The sequence below is a fragment of the Borostomias antarcticus genome, assembly GCF_949987555.1.
Source record: "Borostomias antarcticus genome assembly, chromosome: 5".
Classification (NCBI taxonomy): Eukaryota; Metazoa; Chordata; class Actinopteri; order Stomiiformes; family Stomiidae; genus Borostomias; species Borostomias antarcticus.
In genome coordinates, this window is record NC_140238.1 from 13339379 (window position 1) to 13365453 (window position 26075).

General features: G+C 40.6%; 1 protein-coding gene across 1 annotated transcript; it reads left to right on the forward strand.

The window, feature by feature from the left end:
• Positions 1-25523, forward strand: LOC311309588 (kinesin-like protein KIF6; the record flags this gene model as incomplete). The annotated part of the gene is made up of 12 exons (XM_084438918.1): positions 1-60; positions 1202-1314; positions 5377-5451; positions 6349-6496; positions 7515-7624; positions 8228-8357; positions 15733-15939; positions 16238-16381; positions 18156-18242; positions 21167-21270; positions 24919-25024; positions 25479-25523. 12 exons carry the CDS (start codon positions 1-3, stop codon positions 25521-25523), a joined length of 1329 nt encoding a protein of 442 aa, XP_084295044.1.
• Between the last annotated feature and the right edge of the window lie 552 nt (positions 25524-26075).

Genomic DNA, 26075 nt, shown 5'->3' on the forward strand with positions numbered 1-26075 from the left:
ATGGTAAAACAGACCATTCAGATATGTGCCCGCCTTAAACCCACCAAGAAAACCGCCTCGGTGAGTTTTTTGTAGCGTGGCTACCGGCTTCATTTCATTGGCAACCTCGCCTAGCTAACAATGTAGAAGTATTAGTTGCTAGCTTGCTACAGTTCGCTGACACCCCACAACTCGCTCAGCTGTGTGCTAGCTAGCTAGAGTCCACTTCATCCTCATAGAGACAGATAGTTAGCGGCTAGCTAGATTACAACTTGGAATATTATATATTATATATTCTACATCGACTTGTGCCTGCTCAGACATCTTTTTAAAACACGAATCCTGTACTCTGAAGCGTGTGAGGATGACGGGGATGCGAGAATTTCAGACAGGTGTCAGTACCGCTAGAAAGTCTACCTAACGTAGGCATCTATGCTTTTATCCTAACCTCTGATTGATTTCTGTTATACTGTGTTATGCACTCGAGGCGCCCATGGTCTTATAAAACACGTATACATTATGTATGCACGAAAAATAGAAAAAAATAATAGTAAAAAAAAAAACTAACACAAATATACATAATTTTTACATTTGCTAAAGTTCCTTTTCTGAAACACAATTATCTCATAACCACCTTACTAAAAGTCATTCTCTTAAAAAAAGCAAAAAGAAAAGAAAAAAAGTGCATCTCATATCAACATACAAGGCATAAAACCTAAAATTTAAATGTAACAATTTTCAATTTCTCCCAAATCACACACCAGAGTCTGTCATCCTCTACTGTAGGTCCTAGAAAACCACTAACCGGCCTATTTCTATAGCTAGTATCTGAACATAGTTGAGCACAAAGAGATCTTTGACTTGGCTGTATCATCAGTTAGGTAGCCCATACTGCATGGCCAATAGTAACAACTGTAGATAATGGTCTATGCATTGTTATCATTTGTTGTAATGTTTTTATCTTGTCTATTAGTGTAACTTGCACATCTCCTCCTGATCCTCCACTCCTGGCCTCTTGAATGGAAAAAAAAGTATTTGCCTGTAGTCATTGGGTCACATCCTTGCATTTTATACTGTCGTTTATTTTAGGCTTATCTGTTAACTGTCAACTGATTAATGGGGGTCAGTTAATGATCAGAAGAAGAAAAAAAAAAGGGGGGGGGAAGTGTCCCCTGTGTGTATGTTAAGAAACTAACACCAGCCCTTTCTCTAATTTTTTCAGGTGTACTCTGTGGACAATGTTGATGGACAGACAGACTCCAGCCTGGAGTTTGTGGTACCTAAGGACCTGGCTGATGGTTTCATCAACAACAAGAAGGAGAGTTACAAGTTCAGGTGATTATCTGATTCTGGCAGCTTTATGTGATCATTGCATACTGTATCTAATTTAGGCTACTTACTGTTAGGCCCATAGCATTATTTTGCCAGTATAGCGGTAGCTGCCAAATTAAATATATTTGCCAGAGCCATCAAATAACACCACACAGGGACAAAAGCATTAATATAAAAATATAAACTTTATTTTCAGACTGTCAAAATTCATTAGGGCCCAAGGTGCACAGTAATCACAGGGGCGGCGCAAACTGTCACATTGGCCTACCTAACTTTCTGGACTAGCAGTAATAGGCTAAACACGGCACACTCGGGTGACACCGCAAACCACAGCAGTAATGGTTAAAACACAGCACACTTTGGTGATTCAACAAGCCACCACCATAGGCTAATGGCTACACACAGCACACTAAAGCCTTAAAAGCTACTGACCGAGTCCCGTTCCTTCCCCCAAAGCCGCAACAGCCCACCCCTGCAATCACCCCACTAGCTCCCTTAGGCTACTTAGAACAAATTGCACACAAGGCAATTGTAAGACACATATAGGCCTATACTAAAAAGACTGTTTACTTAACTCGCCCAATGGCGAGGCCCCCCCCCCCCCCCCGGGCCTTCGCTTGTGACGCCGTCCGACTCCCCGGGGGAAATTCCCAGTCGGCGGCGCTCTAGACCCAGTCTGAGCGAGCAGCAGCACCTGTAGCTGTAGGGCCGCTGCTGGAAATGCAGAAGGAGAGCGGCGGCCAGGATACTCCTATGTCCCCACTAAAGCTACCTAAAAGAGGCAACCAGCCTCTCCTCCTAGCACTGGAAAAGCTCCCACTCTCTCGCTATCTTCACGCCGGCAGCCCTAAGCAGCATGCGAATGCACCACCCAGTCCCTGAGCCCCAGCCGCTAGACAGAACGCTCACCCGGCCAACGAAAACACACTCCCAATAATTCCCTTTTGAGGAGTTCCATCTCCCCACCGTGCTGGGCGTGTACAGGTGTATGCAATCCTCAATCAGTCAGTCACTCGCAGTTCTTAGGGAGACGGCTCCTCCCCTAGCTGTCTCACTACAGTATTGAATATAAAAACATGACTTAACAAATACAGTAAACATGTTGTCCAATGATGTATCACCCTTTGTGTCAAAGAAATGCAAGTGTAAAAATGTAGGAGTCATTTGCATTTGCTAATAATACAGTGATGCAAAGTTCAACAGAAGAGCACAGCAAAAAAAAAAAATCCCACATTGTTCTGTGAACGTGACACGTTTAAAAACGACACATAAAAAATCTCTGATGCTAAAGAAAACAAGCTGCTTGTTTTTAACATTATTTGTTCCTTAAGTATTGGTACCCATATGTCACTGACCAAAAGACTGCTCTGATATTTTTTGTTTACATTCTTCTACTGGTATGTCTGTCCTCTCTTATGGCAAGTTATAATCCTCCTCACTTCCATTTTATTTTTTTTTGCCTTCAGTTTAAATCAGGGCTTATTCAGGATAAGAAATTGAATGTAAAAACTATTTACTGTAGACGAATTGGGGAAAATGCAATATAACTGTGACTGGAAAAATGTCTGGTGAACAAACAAAAAAAAGTCATTTCCAACCAACTGAACCAACTGTTCATCAACACTCCCATGCAATTTGACTGATCTTGACAGTTTTCTAAAGAAGAATAGGAAAACAGTAGGTAGAGAGCTATCTCCACAGACTCACAGCTGTAACTGCTGCCAAAATATATGTTCAACATGAATGAATGAATGAATGAATGAATGAATGAATTAATTAATTACAAAAACAAAAAGACAAGAACAAATAACTCATAAATAAACTTACAAATTTGACACAGACAAAACAAACAGTAAAACACCTGTAAACCTTCATTTATCTTAAGTGTAAACACAGAGACAAGACACACAAAAACACAAAACAATAACTCAAAACAATAAACACAAAGGAATTCACAAAAGGAAGCCTGAGCTGACACAGCCTACCTGCACACTTCTATTCCCATGCACACAGTGACACACAGACACTGTAGTTTGGTTCCATCCACGCCAGGCGTACCACGTCCCACAGCCCATATTCCGCGCCCCGTAAGAGCCACCCAGAACCCAGGCAACCACATTCCAGATGACATCCACCGGAGCAGGACATGAGCCACCAGCCACTGGGCACCCAGCATAGACTGAGCCTATATAAAGGTAGCTTTTCTCCTCCTATCCCACGCTTTAGCAAGAAATTCAGCAAACACAAATATATTATTGAAAAGAAGTTTCAACAGGCGCCATTCTCCATACTAATTAAATCTAGACCAAGCACCTGGATTTTATCGAACATTGAATAACGTAAATCATGGTACCGTGGACAGTATAAGATAAAATGAATCTCACTTTTCAACCTAATTTAACTCACAATATTTGCAAATTCTGTCCTCTTCTGTTACTCCTCTATATCTCCCAGTCTCAATATTAAGAGGTAGAATCCCACATCTTAGCTGTGCACATAGTGATCTCAGACTTTTTGGCAAATTGTATTTAACATATTTTTCACATTGAAAATCTTTTTTGAACAAACAGTAGGTGCGCAGTTTGGGTTTCTGACAGATTTCTTCCTGCCACCTTTTGACACTCTTCATATGAGCTAGGTATTTAAACTCCTCAACATCCACCTTTATTTGTTTGAGGTAATATTCCTGGAGTCCGGTGTCTTCCAACAAATCAAATATTTTTGAGGCCCATTCACCCCTCATAGACAGATCCCAATGAAATATCTTACTGGCCAGTCTGTCAGATGGCAGGCTTAATAGCCTGTTCCACAGGCCTACCATACTGGCCTTCCATCTTAGTTCGCACCCATCCCAGCCCATGTCCCCATTTACTGCCACAATCTGTGCATATTTATGAAGGCCCAAAAAGAAACAAATTGCTAGATTCTGGACATGTTCATTTTTTTTGCCACTTTTTGTAACCCCATATTCCTGACATGTAATCTAAAACGGGGCACACACAGGCATGAAACAGTTTGGAGTAAGTATGATAACCCAAATCTCTAAGAAATGTTGTTTTCCCTATAACCCCTCCCAGCCTGCCGAGTCTGCTAGAACTGATGTACCCTGTAAGAAGCACATGTTCTTATCTAAAAACAACCCAAGATACTTATATTTATCTGTAAACTCTAGTAATTTATCTCCAATAAAAAACAGAAAATTGCTTCTTTCTCTGCCTGGTTTTAGAAAATGCATGACTTGTATTTTCTTCTTATTTATAAGTCCATTTTCTGCACCAACCAGCTACACAGGTTAACATAATTTGCAAATCCTCTTCGCTTTCTGATAGTAAAATAATATCATCAGCATATTATAGACAATTAATAAATACCTGGCCAAACTGAACCCCTTTCCCCAGTTGCTTCAACTCAGTAACCAAATCATTTATAAAAATAGCAAATAATGTTGGCGACAAAACGTCCCCTTGTTTAACACCAGAGGGCGTAGTAAACCAATCTGTGAGATATTAATTTACCTTGACACAAGAAATAGGCTCCTTGTAAATGGCATTTACTGCTTCAAAGTATTTACCATTAACCTCAATTTGATAGAGCTTATACTTCAAAAAAAATCATGATCAACAAAATCAAAAGCTTTCTGAAAATCAATAAAACAAGAAAAAGTAGAAAGATCAGATCTGAGTCTGTTTCTTACCACTGTGGTCAGTGTGTACACATGCTCTATACACGCTATACCCTTCCAGAACACATTTTGTTCCTCTGCCAGTAAACGGCAAGTATGAATCGATCAATATATTTAAAATATTTTTTATTAGTTTTCACAAATATACCGTTTTTTCACTTGAAAGTTGAAGGTTCAATATGTACTGTAATAAAGGTGTCAAAAGTTTGATTGAATCTATTTTCAATGCTGGCAACACATGGTGAAAAAAATTGAAAGGGGGTGTAGACTTTCTATATGCACTGCATGTTTGGGCCTGATATGGTTAAGTTATATTCCATTATTGTTATAAAAAAAATAGTTCAGTATAAATGTGGTAACTTAATTTTTCTTCTTACCCTCAGATTTCAAAAGGTGTTTGATCAAACGGTCAAGCAAGAAGAGATTTTTGAAACCATTGCCAAGCCAGTGGCAGACAGGTATGACCCTGGAATAGCTAGCTCTTAAAGCTGTAGTATGTAAGATTTTCGTAAGATTTCATGATTTTAATATTATTATATTGCTATGCTAAATCGAGAGGCATAATTGATTAAGCTCCCCTGTAAAAAACACATTTTTGTAAATCACTATTTGGCTCAGCTACAGCGATTATTATCTTTCTTATAATTTGGGTTTGGGTTGACACCATAGCATAAACATAATAATAAAAATAATAATAATAATCTTGGAGCTGAGGGTGCATCCCTCCATAGAGGCATAGCCACACTTGGTTCAAATGTGGAGTTACCAGTGTTATGTATGTGTGCTCTGTATGGGTAGGACGGACCACCCAACACACAGGGTGTTGACGTGATGAGAAGGAGGAGAGAGAAGGAAGGATTTCTTGCGGATGATGGCCACAAAATTGAATTGAGGGGCCGTGTTCCTGTCCTTGAAAACTAAAAACTAACGTCATTTTGGGGGGTTGGCTACTAGGCTATGAGGGGTTAGTGATGAAGAGAAACAAAATGCAAATAGAAGTGTTTGAGTCTGCATGGTTGTGCTGTGCACACCTTTCACATTACACAAGCGTAGACCTTACCACTCCCAATGCCCGAAGAGAACTGGGTGTAAAACTGTGAATGGATGGAGTAGGGGTCAGACTGTATAGTGATAGTCATTAGTCATTCTAATGGTGCAATAATAAAATGATGAATACTGCCAATATCTGACATTTAGTAGGCTATTTGGTTTTGTGATGCTAATGGATATTCTATAATGTCTAGTGCTCGATACTTCAGTGAACTCTCACCTGCTAGTTGATGGTTCTTCTTTTAGAACTTACTAGTAGTATTTTGTTTTGTTACATAGTAACATCTCTCTGTTTTTCTTGTTAGTGTGTTGGCGGGATACAATGGTACCATCTTTGCTTACGGCCAGACAGGCAGTGGGAAGACCTTCACCATTACAGGAGGGGCAGAGCGCTACAATGACCGGGGCATCATCCCTCGCACACTCTCCTACCTCTATCAGCACTTCAGCCAGGTCAGTCTTGGGACTGGAATGGATATGCTATTTTGCTAAGTTACAGTATGTTAAGCTGCGGTGTGTATCTGCATTCACTCCATAGCATTTTTAGGGTTATCAGGTGGGTGGTTAGATGATTAAAATTAACCACCGACATACTATATTATGCACTGTCCACAAAAACTGTTCACTGGCAATTATCTGGCAACGCGATCACAAAGTCATTCTACCACTCACAAGCTGAAAACTACAGTCAGTTGCTAGTTGGGAAAAATAGTGCAGAACTGTTGGCACAGGAGGCGAGAGACGAGGTTAGGCTACTCGATACAGCTGATGCATAAAGTAATGTGACAAGTTAACTACTGTATATATATCTAACTATATTTAATATATAAACATTGTTGTGAAGCATTCATCTGTGGCGTGGATGCGTGCTGTGTTTGACTAGCATCCCATGGGGCTACCTGTTGCATAGTTTAGGGCTACCAGCTGGCACTTAAATCATCCTCGCCCAATGAATTTAAGGTAATGGATAAATGACCGTGGAATATTCCCAATCGCTGTTTGCCTCCTATCCCTCAAATACCTATATATTACCATTGCTTTGATATAGTCCACTACACGACATGCAAAATAATTTTATATTGGAGTGTGAAAATCAAGCAGCTGCTCAAGCATCTCTAATAAGCCAAATGAGCCTATTTCTCAGTTACCTAACTTGACTGAGTGCGGACTTTCACAAGCCATGGCTTTCCTTGTGAAGTTCTTAAACAGTACAAGTAAGCCAATAGTGACGAAATATGAGTTTCTCAAGACAAAGCTAGTTTAGTATATAGTTACATTTGAGTATGTGTCAAAGTCATCAGAAGTAACTGACAACTGTTTTAGAAAATAATTTTTACCTAGGACAATTTTGGCTCCTGCTTCTTTATCAGAATCTTGGAAGAAACCCTGATACACACAAATCCAAATGCACTGCCTAAAGCCAAGTGAGAAATCTCTAATGGATTATTTTGTTTTGTCTGATGACCCACAGGACAGTAGTATGGTGTACACCACCCATATATCTTACCTTGAGATCTACAACGAGGTGGGTTACGACCTGCTGGACCCCCGACATGAGGCCTCGCGGCTGGAGGACCTACCGTCAGTATCTCATCATGTCTTCTATACTCTACTTACCACACACTTACCACACACTCAACATTCTCAGCATTCCTGTCTTGCCTCATATGGTGATCTAATGTGTGTTTAATATGTTATTTAAGCTTTGGTCTGGTGGTCAATAATTTTATGAAGTAGCATTGATAATGTGAATTAATGTGTGATGAAATGTGGACATTAGACACTGATCTGTTGCTTCTCATGAACACATCTTTGAGTTTGTAAACACCTCCAATAGATTAAATAAACACAAAACCCCTGGCACAAAACCCACTTCATACATTGGGTAACATCTATGCTTAGGGGCGCATTCATACTGTAGTCTTGCCATCGCCAGCTACCCACGCTATGTAAAGCTACTTGCGTAGCAACGTGTGTTGTGGATTTTTTTTTAAACTACAGTCTGTGTTCACAGCCACGCCAGTGTAGCTTGTGTAGTGTACCAGTGTAGCATAATATCATGTAATACATAGCAGTTCCTATGTAACTACAATGTTGTTACTACATGTATTGCTATGTAGTTACACTTATGGTATTACCATTCTTTTGGTACTGTCTTATCATTGGTTACTCTTTTGTTCCCAGAAAGGTGATGATCATGGAGGACCCTGATCAGAACATCCATCTCAGGAATCTGTCACTCCAGCAGTCGGCAAACGAGGAGGAGGCTCTCAACCTGCTCTTCCTAGGGGACACTAATCGCATGATTGCTGAAGTAAGTCTGTAATTTTAGGAGAACATTTGTAACATTTTCTTCACACTTACAATTAATGACATTGTGTAGTTACTACAGACTGATCCTGAATGTAAGTTAACCATGCTTTATTACAGCTATTACAAAAATCTTAACACTGCACACACATTTTAACAACAAAGAAAGTTTTACCAAGTCTGCTGGCCTCAATGATTTGGTCACCTATATCAAGGGCTGTTCTTATTTATTACAGTATTACAAAGTGAGTCACATGTGTTACCTTCTTTCCACAAAGTCACTCAGGCGCAGTGTTTGTAGAATTAAAATTGTAATTCATGCCTTAAAGCATTGCACCTGGAGTTGTTAATTTAAGCGCCAGTATGTCACTTTTGCATTACGAGCCCAGGCTAAATTCAGTCTGCTTCACATTCACGGTTTGTGGGTTTGGGTACGCCCGCACTCCTAAATTGAATTTCGTGATTTGAACCAGGAGTGGCCACGCCTCTAATGGAGGCGACACCCTCAGCTCTAAGTCCTGGTGGTATCGACACGACACCAAATTATTATAATTGCTGTAGGCAGAGCAAACAGCGGTCTACAAAGACAGTTCTCACAGAGGACCTCAATGACTTATTCCTCTGGATTGATCATAGAAATAAAGCAATATGTAAATGTTATGTTTAAAATATTTGTGAAAATTGTATATACTGCAGCTTTAACCAAAAATAATGTTTTAGAGGACATTTGTTAATTTCCTGCTTCCCTTTCTTCAAACTCAGTGACATCTGAAGAAAAAGTTTAAAAAAATATAATAATAATAATAAAAAAACAATAATAATAATAATAATAAAAAAACAATGTATGACAATACAAATACCGCCTTTGACTTAGTACATTCATCATGAATATGTTAAAACAGGTCCAAATAACATCATTAATATTAAAGGGATAGTTAAACATTTACTGTTTACTTGGTATCGGCACGCTGTTCATTGCCGTGGCCTGATAGGGAGGCAAACAAACGGAACACGTTGGTGAGGAGCCCCAGGCCAGCTCTGTTGTGGGGCAACAACTGGATAGCCTAGAGCAGGCATCGTCAACTGGCGGCCCATGGGCCAAATCCGGCCCCCCAAAGCTTCCCATCCGGCCCTCAGAAGTATTTTGAATATCTAAAAAAAATCATCTTCCAATATTGAAGCAACACCAAAAATAGTTGTGATCAAAATAATTTCATTAGGAATGATTTATCACCCCCAAATATGTGATTTTGACAGTGGGTTCTAAAAAATATGTAATATTATTATTAGCCAGTAGCCTAGCCTACATAAGCCGATGCAAGAAATTAAGACAGGGTCACTCGCAAAGTTGTGCTTGCTTCGCTGTTTGTGAATAGCGGTAGAATGACTTGTGCAGTAGCCTATCTTCATGCAAGAATATGGACAACTCGTAGGCTAGCTCTCATTTTAAATTAAATTTTACTTATATGCTTTTGTTTGACATTTTGTTTCATTTTATTTTTCACATGCACAATGACAGTAGGCTAAATGTTGCTTTCAAGAGTCCTTAGAACGGGCTCACAGCGGCTTCTAAGCACTAAAGCAGGCCAAAGTCATTTCGGCGGAACAGGGTGGCGGCAACAGATAGCAAAAGCAATTGCCAGCATGATTAGAAGAAACAGATTGCTAGAACGAGAAGGGATGAGGAGGAGATCCTGGAATCAGGGAGAGAGGTGAGACGAGGACGTGAGTAGGCTAGGCTACGGAGATGGTGAGGAGTCTTTGATGGGGGAATTTACAAGTAGCCTAGTATGCTGGCCAGCGGTTTAATGCTTTTTGGTTTCATTTTGGCATAATTATTACATTTCTGTAAGCCCCACAGCTAAGTAAGTGGCCATTTGGGCTGTGAAATGTTGGGCATGATTTGCGGAGTTCGCGCATGCAAGGCAAGGCAAGGCAAGTTTATTTATATAGCACATTTCAGCCACAGGGCAATTCAAGGTGCTTTACATCATGCGTACGCTTGCACACATATAGGCTGTGTTCCGGGACTTCCTGATTTATAAATTAAGCACTGGGGTGCAGTATACAGTAGGTCTTAGGAGTCTGTACACACCACTGTTGGGCAAGTTACTGAAAATGAGTAATTAGTTACAGTTTACTTTCATAAGAAAGTGAAGGTAATAATATATTTAAAAAAATATATGATTTGAGTCCGGCCCCCACCGTGTCTGCTGAGAATAATTCTGGCCCTTGGACAAATGTAGTTGATGACCCCTGACCTAGAGGCTGTGGTGGACAAGAGGATGAGGGACAATCTTAGGTCCTTCCTGGACAACCGCTCTCATCCTCTCCATGACGAACTGTGGCAGATGGGGAGGCTCAGGTGCAATACAGAACGGTTAAGGCACCTTTGTACCTGTGGCCATCAGACTCTATAACAGTGCCTGAGTGTTCCTGAGTGTTGTGGATGTGTGCATATGTATTTATACTTGAGTATTATTGTACATATATCTATACAGACTGTATCAGGGACGTGTTGTCCATATAAGCAGGGTAAGCAGTGCTTACCCAACGAAAAAATGAAAAAGGAAAGTTAAATATTAAAATAAAAGTGCTAATATAAACCGTTTGTTTTGTTTTCATTAAAATAGTCGTATTTTAGGTCCCAGTGCAGCAGGAGTCATTCATTTTCATGTAGCTTTTTGGCGCCACCTGCAGGAGTAAGCATTCTCTACATTGTGAAAATGGACATTACTGTCAGCGACCTGAAGGGATTTCGCAAACTGGACTGGACTAGAAAAACGGAACTACTGGCTAAAGACCGCCCGAAGCCACCGCTCACCGCTCTCCACACCCAGAAAGGGAGAGTTGCTAGAGGATTCCAGCAAGCCTGGTATGAGCTGAAGAAATGGCTATGTGGCTGTGCCGAGACCAATCGCCTCTTTTGCTGCTCCTGTACGTTGTTTTCTACTGATTATAGTGTGTGGACTCAGAAAGGCTACGGGGACCTTAACAATCAAGAGGCATCTGCCTGCAGGCCTACCTTCTCAAGACACAGTGTTGCTACACCACTCCCAGGACACACCATCGCCACGCCCACACCACTCTCAGGACAATGAGGCCACGCCCACACCACTCTGGCAAAAACTACCGGAGAGAAACTCAGTGGAGGGGTGTAGAATGGGCCAACCTAGAACCCATAACATTGTAGAGCCGATCCGAAGGAATCATGATGGCTTTTTAGAATGAGTAGTCAAATTGATTTGCTGTTTATCGCAAACAATATTATCTTATCTTTCTATACATGTAAAACAATAATATCGGATTTATGACAAACAAATCAGATAAACAGTGATTGTATTGTTCTTAGCCTGGATTCTATGGTATTACATATAAATCGTCGTCCTTGTCTTCTTCTTACTACTTCTTTCAACGGCGGCTTGGATCAAGTCATTGCGCAACCTACCGCCATCTATCAGAGCAGTTCCCTACTACACTGTCCTGAGCGTGGCGGTGGGCGTGGCGGTGGTGTGTTCTGAGAGTGGTGTGGCCGTGGCGATGGTGTGTCCTTGTTGAGTAAAATAATTTACTATGTCTTAGGTAAATTTTCAAAATAAATCTTAGTTCAGAATAGTTGAAAGTTCAAAATAAATCCTGAGGCCAAAATGAAAACAAGTTGAGGCACGCAGAAGTCCAATGCGATGACTTTATTGCTTTTTCAGAAACAAAATAGCAGTAAAGCCGGTGCTTCCCGGGAAAGAGACACACCCATGTCTTTGTGTTACACCTTAAATAGTCTGCCACCATCCCCCCTCTTTCTTGACCACAACCCACTTTCCAAACCTCATCCCTACTTTGGCACAAATCCAATGGTATCTAATATGCCGACTCAGCACCAACCTATGCCCAAATATGTCCCTGTAGTACGCCATTATTTCCGGCAAAGGGGGGGGAAATAGGGAGAAAGTTGGGAACCCTATCGGTACATGGGCAATCGTAGACTGTTTTTGTAGACAAAACTGCAGTGCGAGCATTAATTAATTCAATCTTTTGACAGATCAGGGGGGAAAAGAGGAGAAAATTGGGAATTTAACAGGAAGAAATCGGGATATCTAAGCAGTCAGGGAGAGCATACACTATTCCAACCGCCATAAAACTGCTCGCCTCAGCAGCCTTAAACTGCTGACCTAAGTAGGAGAACTCAACTTTCAACAGATCAGTTCCCTATGGCTACATCTAGTGGTCGTATCTGATATTGCTGTTGAGCAGTTTATTATTGGTTTCATCTGGTACTATTGAGCAGATATCTGTTACAGCATTTAATGTTGTGGCTGTCTAAAACAATGTATACCATAGGATGATTATGATTACAATATTATGTGATATAATAAGATGATTAAAATGCAGGGGAGCTAAATCTAATTAAATCACAACATCCTGAGAGTGGTGTAGCAACACACTGTCTTGAGAAGGTAGGCCTGCAGGCAGACACTCTTGGAACAATCAAGAGACGTTATCATCGACAACATCAAAAATGAGATTTCTGAAACCCCATTTGTTGCCGTAGAGGTTGATAAATCAACAGATGTAACAAACAGAGCACAGATCTCAAGTCATTCTGCGCTACGTGCTGAATCAAGAGGTGAAAGAAGCCTTTTTAGGTTTTGATGATGTGAGTAATGATAGAACTGCCGAGGCTATCGCTGATAATGTTTTGAGCGCTTTGTTTAAATTCAACTGCTTTGGAAAATTAGTTGCCCAAACATACGACGGGGCAGCCGTTATGGCATCTAGTTTAAAAGGGGTTCAGGCCAAGATTAGAGAAAAGATCCCAGAGGCTATTTTCACGCACTGTTACGCTCATAAATTAAATCTTGTATTATCGCAGTCGGCGAGGTCTATTCCAGAAAGCCAGGTCTTTTTCAAAAAAGGAAGGCCTTTCATCATTCTTCAACAAATCGACAAAGCGCACGAAACTTCTGGATGATGTCGTCAAACGACGGTTACCAAGAGCTGCACCGACACGGTGGTCTTCGCACTCACGACTCGTTCAGACATCAGCCATCACTACTCGGATTTGCGGACCATGTTTCAGTCGATAATCGATAATCCTACAGACTGGGATAATGAAACTCTAATGATGGCTACAGGCTATGAAACCTGGCTGGCAAAGGCCTCAACGTGCTTTCTCCTGGACACATATGAGGAGATTTTCAACATCACTGATGCACTGCTTAATGTGCTGCAAAAAAAGGGAATGGACGTTATTGCTGTTCTAGGATCCAAGATACAATGACCGCTTTGGAAAACAAACTTCAGGACTTTGATGCGCGCTACACGCAATTTGACCAGAAATGTAGCCAGCTCAACCTCACTGAGAGGTGAGCAAAATCCAACCAACCCATCAGAGACGAGAGGAAGATACTTTATGACAGAATTTTCAATGACACGCTCACACAGATGGTTAGATTTAGCAACTTTGAATGTTTGAATTTCATTGGCCTTGTTGACTGCAAGCAATTTAACCAAATGTCAAAAGAATTTGACCACGCCAAATTTGAGAGCCTGGCTTTGTATGCTAAACATTTCAATTTCATTAGACTTAAGGCAGATTTAGTTGGGCTTTACCAAATCCAAGAGGTGAGGGAGAAAACACCCGAGGAGATGCTTGGATGGATCATTCAGCATGACTTGGTTGAAACAGTTCCAGAGGCAACAAATTTGCTTAAACTAGTCCTAACCATACCAGCAACAACGGCATCTGTTGAGAGGTCATTTTCAACTTTGAAGAGAGTGAAGACCCTCACTCGAAATCGCACTGGACAAGGACGCCTTTCACCACTGGCCCTGATCTCAATTGAAAAAGAGAGACTTTCCAAACTTCAACAGGCGAGTGATTTCTACACTAAAGTCACGGATGTGTTCCTTCACAAGGAGAGGCGCATGGACTTCGTGTTCAAGTAAAGGTAAGATAACATGTTTAAATTTACGTCGTGGCTTCTGTTTATATGGTTCGCGAGGCTGGTGGGGATCAGTTGACTGCTGTGCTGCTGCTGCACTAGTTATAGCTACTTATTTAAGACCTCTGCATTTATCTTTGATTGTAGGCCTGTGCCTACGTTGTGATTACTGTTTATCAATCGCCGAGTTAGGCTTAATGTCGCTGTCCGTCCCAGTGGTTCTGAACCAAACAAGCGAAGAGCAGTGAGTGATGTATGTGAGTGATCTGTGTATGTGTGAGAGAGAGAGTGTTTGAGAGAGATGGAGAGGGAGGGTTTGTGATGTGATGTGTGCCCCCTCAAGTTCTATAGGCATGACGCCTCTGTGTGTTGTATGTACTTATGTGCGTTTGCGATGTTGAAACTGGACTCGTAGATCTCAGCAGGCTGGCTACTTGAAAAGTAGATTTTGGTTCAAAAAATGTTGCGCACCCCTGATATAGCCTATCAAAACTGGTAACTGTTTTTGGTAATAATGTGATCATGAAGTCCACAGTTTATAAGCGGGTTCTAGGGCATCAAAAATTGAATTTCCTTGACACTGCGCTCACCGATTGCGTGTATGTGTAATTATGTGTATTACTATATTTTAAATTCATAGGCATTAATATGGAGTTGGTCCCTCCTTTGCAGCTATAACAGCTTTCACTCTTTCACTCTTCTGGGAAGGCTTTCTACAAGAGTTTGGAATGTGTCTTTCGGAATTTTTGCCCATTCATCCAGAAGAGCATTTGTGAGGTCAGACACTGATGTTGCACGAGAGGGCCTTACATCACCAAGCGCAGTGCCAAGCGTCGAATGGAGTGGTGTAAAACCCGCCACCACTGGACTGTGGAGCTGGAAATGTGTTCCATCTTATCTTATCTATTTCCAATCATTCAGACTACTTCTGATCTACAGTATCTAACCCAATCACAATACAGTAGAAGGAAATATAATGTCTAGAATGTTCTCTGAAAATCACTACAAGATGTTAAAAACATTAATTGGCGATAAGTGCGCAGTGTTTTCTCCCCTATATGTCATTGACAACCCAAGATTGTTCATTAATCTTAGAAATGTCAAAAACATCTTCCATTATGGCTAAATGTGACAAACGACACAAAAAGGCTGTTCATCTTTGAGTATTCACAGAAAACTATGTAATTACCTCAATAAAATGTTTTTATTGTTTTGAGAGCCCCAATCCCAGAGCCATCGCCAGGAATTTTTTACCCCATGAAAAAGATTCCACCGGCCCCCTTATAATTTATTGATTAGTGGGGGCTGGTTTTCTGGGCCCCATCCAAGCTTGGGCCTGCTGAATCGTTCCTCCTTTTCATCCCTTAACAATGCTTAGTCTAATCCTAATGTTTCCTGCCATTTTGAACCGCTATCCTCTCCCATTCCACTCCCCAGACACCCATGAACCAGGCATCTACACGCTCCCACTGTATCTTCACTGTGCACCTGTGTGGGCGTGAGCCAGGCTCGGCTACCGTGCGCCGTTCCAAACTTCACCTGGTGGACCTGGCAGGCTCAGAGAGAGTGGGCAAGACTGGCGTGGGCGGGCAACAACTGACTGAAGCCAAGTACATCAACCTTTCTTTGCACTTCCTGGAACAGGTCTGAGTTTTGTTTCTATTGAAGCTTTTAATGTCTCATGTAATGTCTCATGTAAAGCACTTTGAATTGCCTTGTTGCTGAAATGTGCTATGCAAATAAACTTGCCTTGCCTATTCATTTCTTTATCTTTATCTTTTTCTATTTCTTTTTCTATTACAATGATTTATTGATTGTTTTTATGTGACAAAACTAACAAAGCATAAAAACCTCAACATTCACATTCAAAACCATACTTAGAGAAAACATAATAACAATGTCTAATTTTTATATATTCATTAATCTCCTCCTCTCTCTTCAGGTCATCATTGCTCTGTCAGAGAAGAACCGCTCTCACATCCCGTACAGAAACTCCATGATGACATCTGTACTGAGGGACAGCCTAGGGGGAAACTGCATGACCACCATGATCGCCACTGTTTCTCTGGAGAAGAGGAACATTGATGTAAGACACTAGCTAATGTCACCAGGTTTCATTTACTCCAGTATTAGCCCTTGTCAAATTGATTTGATTGAACACCAACTTTAAAAAATCTATTCATAATGGATATAGATATATCTATTCTATTTTTATTTTATTTTTTTTATTTTTTTTAAACCTTTATAGTTGTTTGTATATGCTAAGTTATTGTCTGTTTTCTTCTTAACCTTTTTATGCATTGTAAAATTCTGCCATTTTTCAGTGGGCCTTTGGCTCCACTGCAAGCATGAATTTTAATAAAAATCAAATCAAAATTCTAATATCTTCCATCATGAAAAGATTTTTCACGACAGATGTCTATGACAAACAAGGTTATTAGTGGTGTGCTTGCTGAAAGTGTGTTTTGACACCTGTTAGGTCAATACATCATTTTAGTGATTTTATGTTTCAAATGGAATTGATACCTTGTAAAAGATCTGACTGCTGCCTGGCAGATATTGGTATGCGCAAAACCCTGGCGGTACTAGTTTCAAACATATCCAGTCCTTGAATAACAGTGTAGAGTGTAGAGGCAAGAGGATGATTCAGTAGTCACGCATTGTCTTTTAACCATCTGTGTATGCAGGGTTGGGAAGGTTACTTTTAAAAAGCAATCCCTTACAGTTACAAGTTACTTTTGTAGTCCGTAACGTAATCCGATTACCACAATTTAAAAGTAAAGGGATAACTTTCAGTTACTTTTGGATTACTTTAAATAAAATGTACTGTGTATTTCACCAGATATAAAATGTACTGTGTATTTCACCAGAAATCCTACATTATTTATTATTTTACTGTGTTCTAGAGATGACAACATAGCTAAACAGCAGTTGCCCAGCGCCTGCCCAGTGAGAGCAAGTGTTAATGCCAAGAGGTTAGGGTGCGTGTCATCTTGCCTTGGCTAGTTAAATGCAGTCTGCAAAACACGACACTCGTTGCTAATGTAGCTAATGTTAGGTGTAAACGTCGGAGCCAGCTCTTAACTCCAGATCTAATGCATTCTAAGCAGCTGTGATTGGCGATATTCAGCTATACAACTTGCCAGTGGACACAGCCTTATATATTATGGATAAAGCACCCACTGACAGTTTTCCCAGGCCGTTAGTTATAGCTCTTGAATAACGCTGACAGGCGCTATTGAGTGAAAATAATCTGAATGGGCGCTTAGGTCTGGTTTTCTGGTTGAACATTAGTGCTATACTGTAGAAGCATACTGATAGCTAATTTAGCTGTCAGTGGAAGTAAGGTTAACGTTAGCTGGCTACCCTAACGTTTGACATTAGCTAACGTTAACTTACATGCAAATGCTCTTTCAGGTTGGACATTGAGTCCTTGGCCATCGAGAGGGTTTTGTTGGCTGGGAGGCATAGTTTACACTGTGCTGTAATATTGTTGTGGTTCTGTGACAGGTAAATAAAAAAAATGCTGGTATTTCCATGATTTTAATGCACATTGCGGTATTTCTGCCATGATGCCCGTGCTGCTCGCTGTCTGTCTGGCAGCTGTGGTCCAACGAGCACATCAGTGGGAGTCTTGTTGGCGCGCTGTGTGCAACTGGTATTAGCCTACTACTACTTTTTTTGTTGTTATTTTGTAAAACTGATGAGGAGGCGAGGGGTGATTGTAATCACGCCTGTAATCCCCGTTAATAAGCAAATTTAACTGTAATCTAGATAACATATTTAAAATTGTACTGTAACGGATTACAGTTACTGTTTTTTGTAATCCGTTACTCCCCAACCCTGTGTGTATGTTACAGGAGTCCATCTCCACCTGTCGCTTTGCCCAGCGTGTAGCTCTCATCAAGAATGAGGCTCTGCTGAATGAAGAGCTGGACCCCGCCCTGGTAAGTTAGTCAGACTACAGTACCATACCAATACAACACTTTTACCTATAGGCTATAAAAAGGATCCAGCATTTTCTTGAAAAACCTTTGACCAATTAAGTGCAAATGAAGTACATCTTCCTGCCGTTTGTAGTTCTTACTGAATGCATCCATTATCCAAATACAGGTAATACTTTATAATAACTGTCCTTTATGAGCATTTACAAAACATATGTAGAAAATGAACTATTAAGACATGGTTTGTAAACAGGTGCATACACAGTATGTCTACACAGAACCACACGGTTGATGCTGGAATCAAACTCACAACTCAGTGGGGCCTGACAACTGAGCCTGGTCTATTAGAGGGACATTCCCTATATTGTGCATAACTAGGTTTGATTTTCATGCAGTGGTTCTGTGTATGATTAAATTGTCAGTACTGGTCCTTTATAATTGCCTACAAACACTAGTCATCCAATAATTTACAATTGGTTTATAGATTGCTTGTTAAGGATAGTTATTATAAAGTGTTAATCAAATACATTATACAGTATAGATACACACGGCAGCTCCGGAACTGGGTTACAAGTGGGGGACAACGCATTTTAATGAATGGAGTTTCTGTACATGGCCACATCCGACATAAACTGTGTTTGCTTTTTTTGTGATTTAATACATTTTTCTGCATGTTTGTTGTGCCCCTGTTGACATATTTAGTTTTTCATTTATTTTATTTAACCTTTATTTCACACAAAAAAAACTATTGAGATCAAAATCTCTTTTACAATGGGGTTCTGGCCAATAAGGCAGCAAGTTACACATCAGTGAGACTGAATGCTCAATCCAAATAACACATACAATACAAAAATACAGTGCAAAAATGCAGATAACAGTAAACAATACAGTAAAATACAATGTTAAATTAAGGGCACAAGAACAATATAGAATACTATAGAAATAACCTATAACTAAACATCGCGGCAGGAGCAGCTAGAGGTAAGGAGTTACGATTTTTTTTGTTTAAAACTTATCACCATGGTTATCACCATCAACCAACTGCATAATATCAAATCAAATCAAACTTTATTTGCATAGCGCATTTCATACACAGAGGCAACACAATGTGCTTTACAGAGAGCAATGGGGGTGGGTGGGCATAGGTCCCACCCCTATATATTCCAGAGGGAAGCAAAAAAACAGTCTCACCCGGGGGCCAGAAAAGTGAGCTGTAAAAATTATTCCCTGACCTCTCTCAACGAGACTATTGAGCAAGCTCCTGGAAAATGTTTGTCTATTGGCTAAGAACATATATAGAGCAGTAAACATGGGCTAGATACTTCATAAGAGAGACATGACTAACAGGAGAATGCACAAATAGTTACAGATTACAGATTAGTTAAGTTGCCTACATGGTAGGCCATTATGTGTTAGCTATCCCTGTAGTCTCTAATATGATATTTAAGTGAATCATATAACAAAGCACAGTAAGCACTTGGCAGAACAGGCTCATAGGGAATGCCGCAAGGCAGAGGTGGGGAAACAGAACGCAGAGAGCCAAAGGTAAAAAAGGGGTAGGGTTGGCTGGATAGGGACAGCTGACGACACAGAGTGGGAAGAAGCTAGTCACGAGGAGGTGGGGGGCCTTTCCAGGAGCCGTAAGGTGGACCTTTGGCCGAGGACGGGGGGGTTCTCCGGGACCTGCTTCAGGGTGGCCTGCAGGAGACAGGGGGAGTCCACAGGACCTGTTTAGAGTATAAGAGGGAGAGACACTAGGGAAGAGGACAGGGTTAGTGGCTGTACTGGACATCCACAGCAGACACAGGGGTATCTATCGGACTCAGGGTGGTCTGCGGGTGACAGTGGGGCATCCACTGGACCTGGTTAGAAGGTAGGAGGGAGAGAGAGAGGCACTAGGCAGAGGGGAGGCAAAAAAGGGTTAGTAGCACGCAGAGCCATAAAAGCAACACAGATATTAAAACAATGTGCCAGTTGCAGGACAACCAGCATCTGTATACACATCTAAATATACACACAGTGCATAACAGGATATACAGTACACCAATGTATACGGAGGATTCACAAGCAGGCTGGAGGCGGCCTTTCTGTGTCTCTAGGTCCTGGCTAGTGATTGTAGGCTAGACTGAAAAGGTAAAAGATTCTTGAGATCTCGCTTAAAGATTTCCAATGTTTCAGCCCTTCTTAGGTACTCTGTCAAGGTGTTCCCGAGGTTGGGGCTTAGAAACTTAAAGCTACCTCTCAGTGTCTCTTGGTCCTGGCTTTTGGAACTGTTAGGAGTTCAGTACCGTAATCAGTACAGTTCAGTAATAGTAATAGTAAAATAATATTATTCAAAAGTCACTCACCTTGTAACGAAACTATTGCTAGCCGGCTAGCTAAAGCTAATAATAACAGCTGGATCCATTTTGAGTTTGCTTTATGAAACCAAAAATTCTGACTTCACACAAGTTCAAGCTCAACCTGGCGGTTAATTGCGCTTCCTGGAACACCCCCAATAGAGAGCCCAGATGGTGGTTAACATCAGCTACCAACCCAGTGGTGCCCCTGTGGCCTAAGACAAACATAAGCTAAACTGTTATGCGATATTTTCCCCTGATAGTTGGTTAGTGCTATTTTGTGTTTTGGTGCACTCGAGAGATTGCATGCTCCAACAACTAGAGAAGAGGTGCTACATTCCCAGGCCTTCCTGAATTTGCTTAAGTTACTGGAGCATCAAGTTGTCTAAAAAAAAAACTGCTGAAACTGTCCTATGAAATGTTTCAGATTTGGGATGAATCTGTCATCAGTATGCAGTAGCAAATTGGCCTCTTGGCAAAATGTGTTCTGTCCTTTATAGTGGATGCTAATTTGTGGAATATAGATCGATATTGTGCTCCTCTGAAATGTATCAAAACCTTAAATGTGGGATTTTTTGGGTCTTTCAGCTGATTGTGCGCCTGAAAAGGGAGATCCAGTCTCTAAAGGAAGAACTCTCTATGGTGACAGGAGAGCACAGGGAGGATCATCTAACACCAGAAGAGATCCACACGTATGTCTTTATCTGAGCCATTTAAAGTGGTAATCTCAAACATTTTCATATAGACTACAGTATATGAACATCCATTTCGCTACTATCTACTGTAACACCGATTGAGGAGGTAACAATAATTATTCAGCCTACCCCCATTCATGAAAGCCTTTAGCGCGTTCGCGTTGCTAGCTAGTCTAAAGTCTAGCAATCATGGCTCCTCCAAACCACATTTCCCCTCAAAACTTGACTCCTGCACAAACAAGGGTGGACATTTTAAGTTGTGGTTTTCAATCAAATATTGAATTAATGTGGTTGTTATAATCGACTTGTAAGGTTTACTTTTATCTAACTGTTAAAACAACATACTGTAGCATACAGGTACGTTCCTGACATAGCTAAATGTTACACAGGTAAGTAAAGCTACAGTACCAAGACAACAACACTCAACATGTTTTAATTTATGAAAGCCAAGGTGAAGCAGGCAGCAACACATTCCATTGGTATGAACATAAATACAACTAAAAACATGCTATTGTGTCTGTTTATTATATTAATTGCAATTAAACTAGACTAAAATACACACAGGCATGTTTAGGCAATGCATGGCAGGTTTATGTATAACACATTTAAACAGCAAGGTAATTCAAAGTGCTTTACATGAGACATTAAAGCATCAAGACAGTGTAAGAAACACAAAAGGTCATATAAAATGAAATGCCAAAAAAGGACATTTAAAACAAAATGCAGGAAAAAATAAAATGCAAGAATAAAAGTTACAGTTGATGACTTTCGCTGTCTTTTATTATTGTCCTTATTTCAGCTCTGCGTTGTGTTTTGATTTCAATAAAAGACGGCCCCCAATCTCACACAATATCACACAGTCACACAGTCCAGTGTCTCTTTTTCAGGTGTATTCCAAATGAATCTCTCCAACACAGGATCTGAGCCTCAAGCAAAAGCGGTTTATTACAGAAGGTTTGACATACAAAAGACGATGGCATGGCCTAATGTACAGTTGACCTCTCTGTATGCTGTCTGGACCCAAATCAAAGTATTGGTCTCGTTGCAACGTTCTTATGTGTCCCCCCCTTCCTTGTCTCTTCTCCGATAAGACTGTCTCTCTGGTCTCTTCTGTGGCCTTGTTTTGTCACGTTAACCTATGCCGCCTCGGCGCCCAGGCCTTTATCTCTAACCACAACAATGGTGTTTGGCCCAGAGTGTACCAGCCATGGAATGTCTTTATCTCATAAGTCTATGGAAGAGGGACACCGTTTCTTACCGAAAACTTAAGCCGACAGGCATACTCAGAGGTCAATCATCATAATTAGGAAATAGCTAACAGGATCATATTAAAAGGCATTTCTCTGAAAATCAACCATATTCAACACAGTGCAGTGTATGAATGAATAATTATTTGATTTAATAAAAAGCATCGACAAAAAGAAAAGTCTTCAGTCTTGATTTAAAAGAACTGAGATTTGCAGCAGACTTGCAGTTTTCTGGAAGTTTGTTCCAGATATGTGGAGCATAAAAACTGAATGCTGCTTCTCTATGTTTTGTTTTAACTCTGGGGAAAGAAAGCAGGCCTGTGCCAGACGACCTGAGAGGTCTGGATGGTTCATAACGTAGCAGCAGATCAGAAATATATTTTGGCCCTAAACCATTCAGTGCTTTATAAACCAACAGCAGTATTTTATGAAAAGTCAAGGACTATTGGGTAAAAAAATTTATTATTGAAAGTCAAATTGTTGATTAAGGTATTGAAATTACAAAATATAGCTACAGTAAGTGAGCATTTATAAACTATACTTTCCACATATACATGTTTGGCAACCTTCTGCCAAGCCTCCTCACAGACTTTGGCAGCTACAAACATGTAGCCTGGTAAACCAGACTCATCACGAAAAAAAAAAACATTTTCAGGATAAGTCTGGATTTCTAGCCGCCCAAAACGATTTGAGATTTCCTAGAAAATAGGACACCAATCAGGAGACTGCACTTTAACCTTTGTTCCGCCCCCAGTCCCTGATTGGTTCCCGTAGATGATGACGAGAAATACAATAGGAGTCCGCTAGTAGAATGAAGCAACGAGCAGTAACGTTAACGTTAGAAGAATAAAGTGCATAAGTAGGTTACTGGAGCATCAAGTTTTCAAAAAAAAACTGCTGAAACTGTCCTATGAAATGTTTCAGATTTGGGATGAATAGTAGCAAATTGGCCTCTTGGCAAAATGTGTTCTGTCCTTTATAGTGGATGCTAATGTGTGGAATATAGATTGATATTGTGCTCCTCTGAAATGTATCAAAATCTTAAATGTGGGATTTTCTGTCTCAATAACAACAGTTAAACTTTAACAACAGTTAAAGAAGAACAAGTTTCAAAGTGGAAAATACATTTTCGCCGTTCTTCTGACTGGATTTGGAAAAAAATTGATCTATGTTTTGTTACGCTGATTGGCTGAAGGAGTTTGTCTGTCAAGGCAAGTACTCCTGCCCACTGAAATCGTTCTGTGTAGCTGGAAGTCATGAAAACGTTTTTTTTTCCGTTTTTTTTTGCACTACAGACATGGAGTAGGCCTACGCCTACATGCCTGACACAGTCAAGATGCCAATGAGTATGATTAATTCATTCAACCTTTATTTCAGACTTGGTTCCAGAAAAAATACAGGACATAATTTATTAAAGGGCACCGCACATGCTAAATCAATTTTGTAATGTGTATATCATACACATGTTGGTCTCTGATGGTCCTACCAATGTACAAAAGTTGATATCAAACAACCCAGTCGTTTGTTTATGGTCAGCACACTTTCTCCTGCCCTGGAAGCTCCACCTTTCAACAAGCCATTCGGATTTTCAGAGTTTTTCGCGTTGTTACTGACGTTTTGGTGACGTAGATCGAGGAGCATTATCATAGTCCCGCCCAGATCCCGCCCTAGCGGCTGGGTTTGCTTCAACTCTGAACTCCGCCATTTTTTTCCAGCCGAGTCGAGCGCGTCAAATCAGGAATTATGCCGCATCGCTGTTCTGTTTTCGGCTGCAAAAATACACACGTATCGCTACATCTTGTCCCAAGTCTTCGTGTAGAAATTGGCACCCCTCCCCCTCCATCTCATTGGTCAACGGGGCTTTCACAGGAATCCATTCAGACAGACGAAATAAGATAGCTCATGGGCGAAATGTGAGTTTTTTTCAGCATAAGACATTAAAATTCACTTTTCTGAGACCTCAGAAACTGATTTTAGGTAGGTAAAAACAGCATATGTGGTTCCCTTTAAGAGATCAATAAAATATCATGGTTTAAATATATATTAATGTCTACCAATGGCTCCACCGGAATTGGTAGCATAAATCTTATGTTTGATAAAACCAAGATAATTTCATTTTTAGAAATACGAGAGTGCTCACACATCCATGTTATTCCAACAGGTGCCGGGTAGAAAGATGATCATATAGAAAAAGCCATACTGTACATTTTACACAAGATATCATAAAGGGGTTGTTCTGAATTTTGGACATAGACTCTCATTTACGACTCACCCATAATACAGTATTGTTGATTGATGGAGAACATTTTCAGCTGAATCCATGCTGTCTCTCATTCCAGCATTAAAGGCATGCTAATGCTAGTGTGTATGTCTGTGTCTGTGTGTGCGCGTGTCCTAGGTTGGAGGAACTGGTCAAGGCTTTTCTGAATGACCCTGATCCTGAGGTCACACTGGCATTGGAGCCGGACATGAGAAAAATCCATTACTGTTTCTCTTTGCTGAAGGTACTGTACACTGGGGGGCAGTTAATACCAACACTCCAGTATTAGTTTATTATGGTAGCTTCTGTAAGAGGGCTATATACAGATTCATAGACTTAAAGTATCATGCATCTCCCAAGGCGGACACCCCCACGAGTCTTGGCAGACTGTCTCCTGACAAATAGTCTTCTAGTTGGTATAGACTGAAATAAAGAGAAGCTAACATGTACAGTACTGTAGAATAACTGTCTGTCACCCACAACATCCCCTGGTTACAAAAGTGGTAGGCAACAAGTTATGTTTGCGCTTACAGTAGTAGACGGTGCAACTCAAGAAGACAATGTTATTGTGTGGGGGGGGGGGCTTCCTAGTGCTTCTTGGTGTTGCACAAGTATCCTTACTAGCGTCGGGAAGTCTCCTTCCTTGAATTCCTTCTTTTGATCTTCTGTAAAGCTGTATCATTGCTTTTTGCCCGCAGTGTGCAGAGGATAAGGGGATAGGGATTGGATACATTTTTCTGTGATATGTTGTGATTGGTGCTGCTAAATGCATGCACTTGTCGTGCGCTCATCTGTAGACCAGGTCCGCCTGTGCATACTGCAATGAGAACTCACAGTAATGGTATTTTCAGAATAATTCGGGACACCTCAAAACGGCTTGAAATACAGGACTGTCCCAGGAAAAAGGAACGTCTGGTCACCCTAATAATCAAAGCATTAGTTCGCCTCCTAGTATATACTGTATACTCTTGCATGTACCAATACTTTGTGACCATATTTGAGACATTCAGCTCATAAGATGACTTTCTACAGTACTTACAATGTTTCATTGCTCTTTCTAGCTACATAATTTAATGGTGAACATATTTCAGTATCTGTCTATTTTTCTTTTCTTTTTTTCCCCACTATTTTTCTGCTTGCTATGCTCAAAATGAAATGTCTTAAGTTGAATAGAGTTACCTAGTATGACAATACCAGTAGGAATAGATACAGCAGTGAATCAGCTTGATGCTCCTGATTTATAGAGCAGTGTAGTTAATCCATTTGCTAATTTGCCTTCCAATGCAGGTAATGAT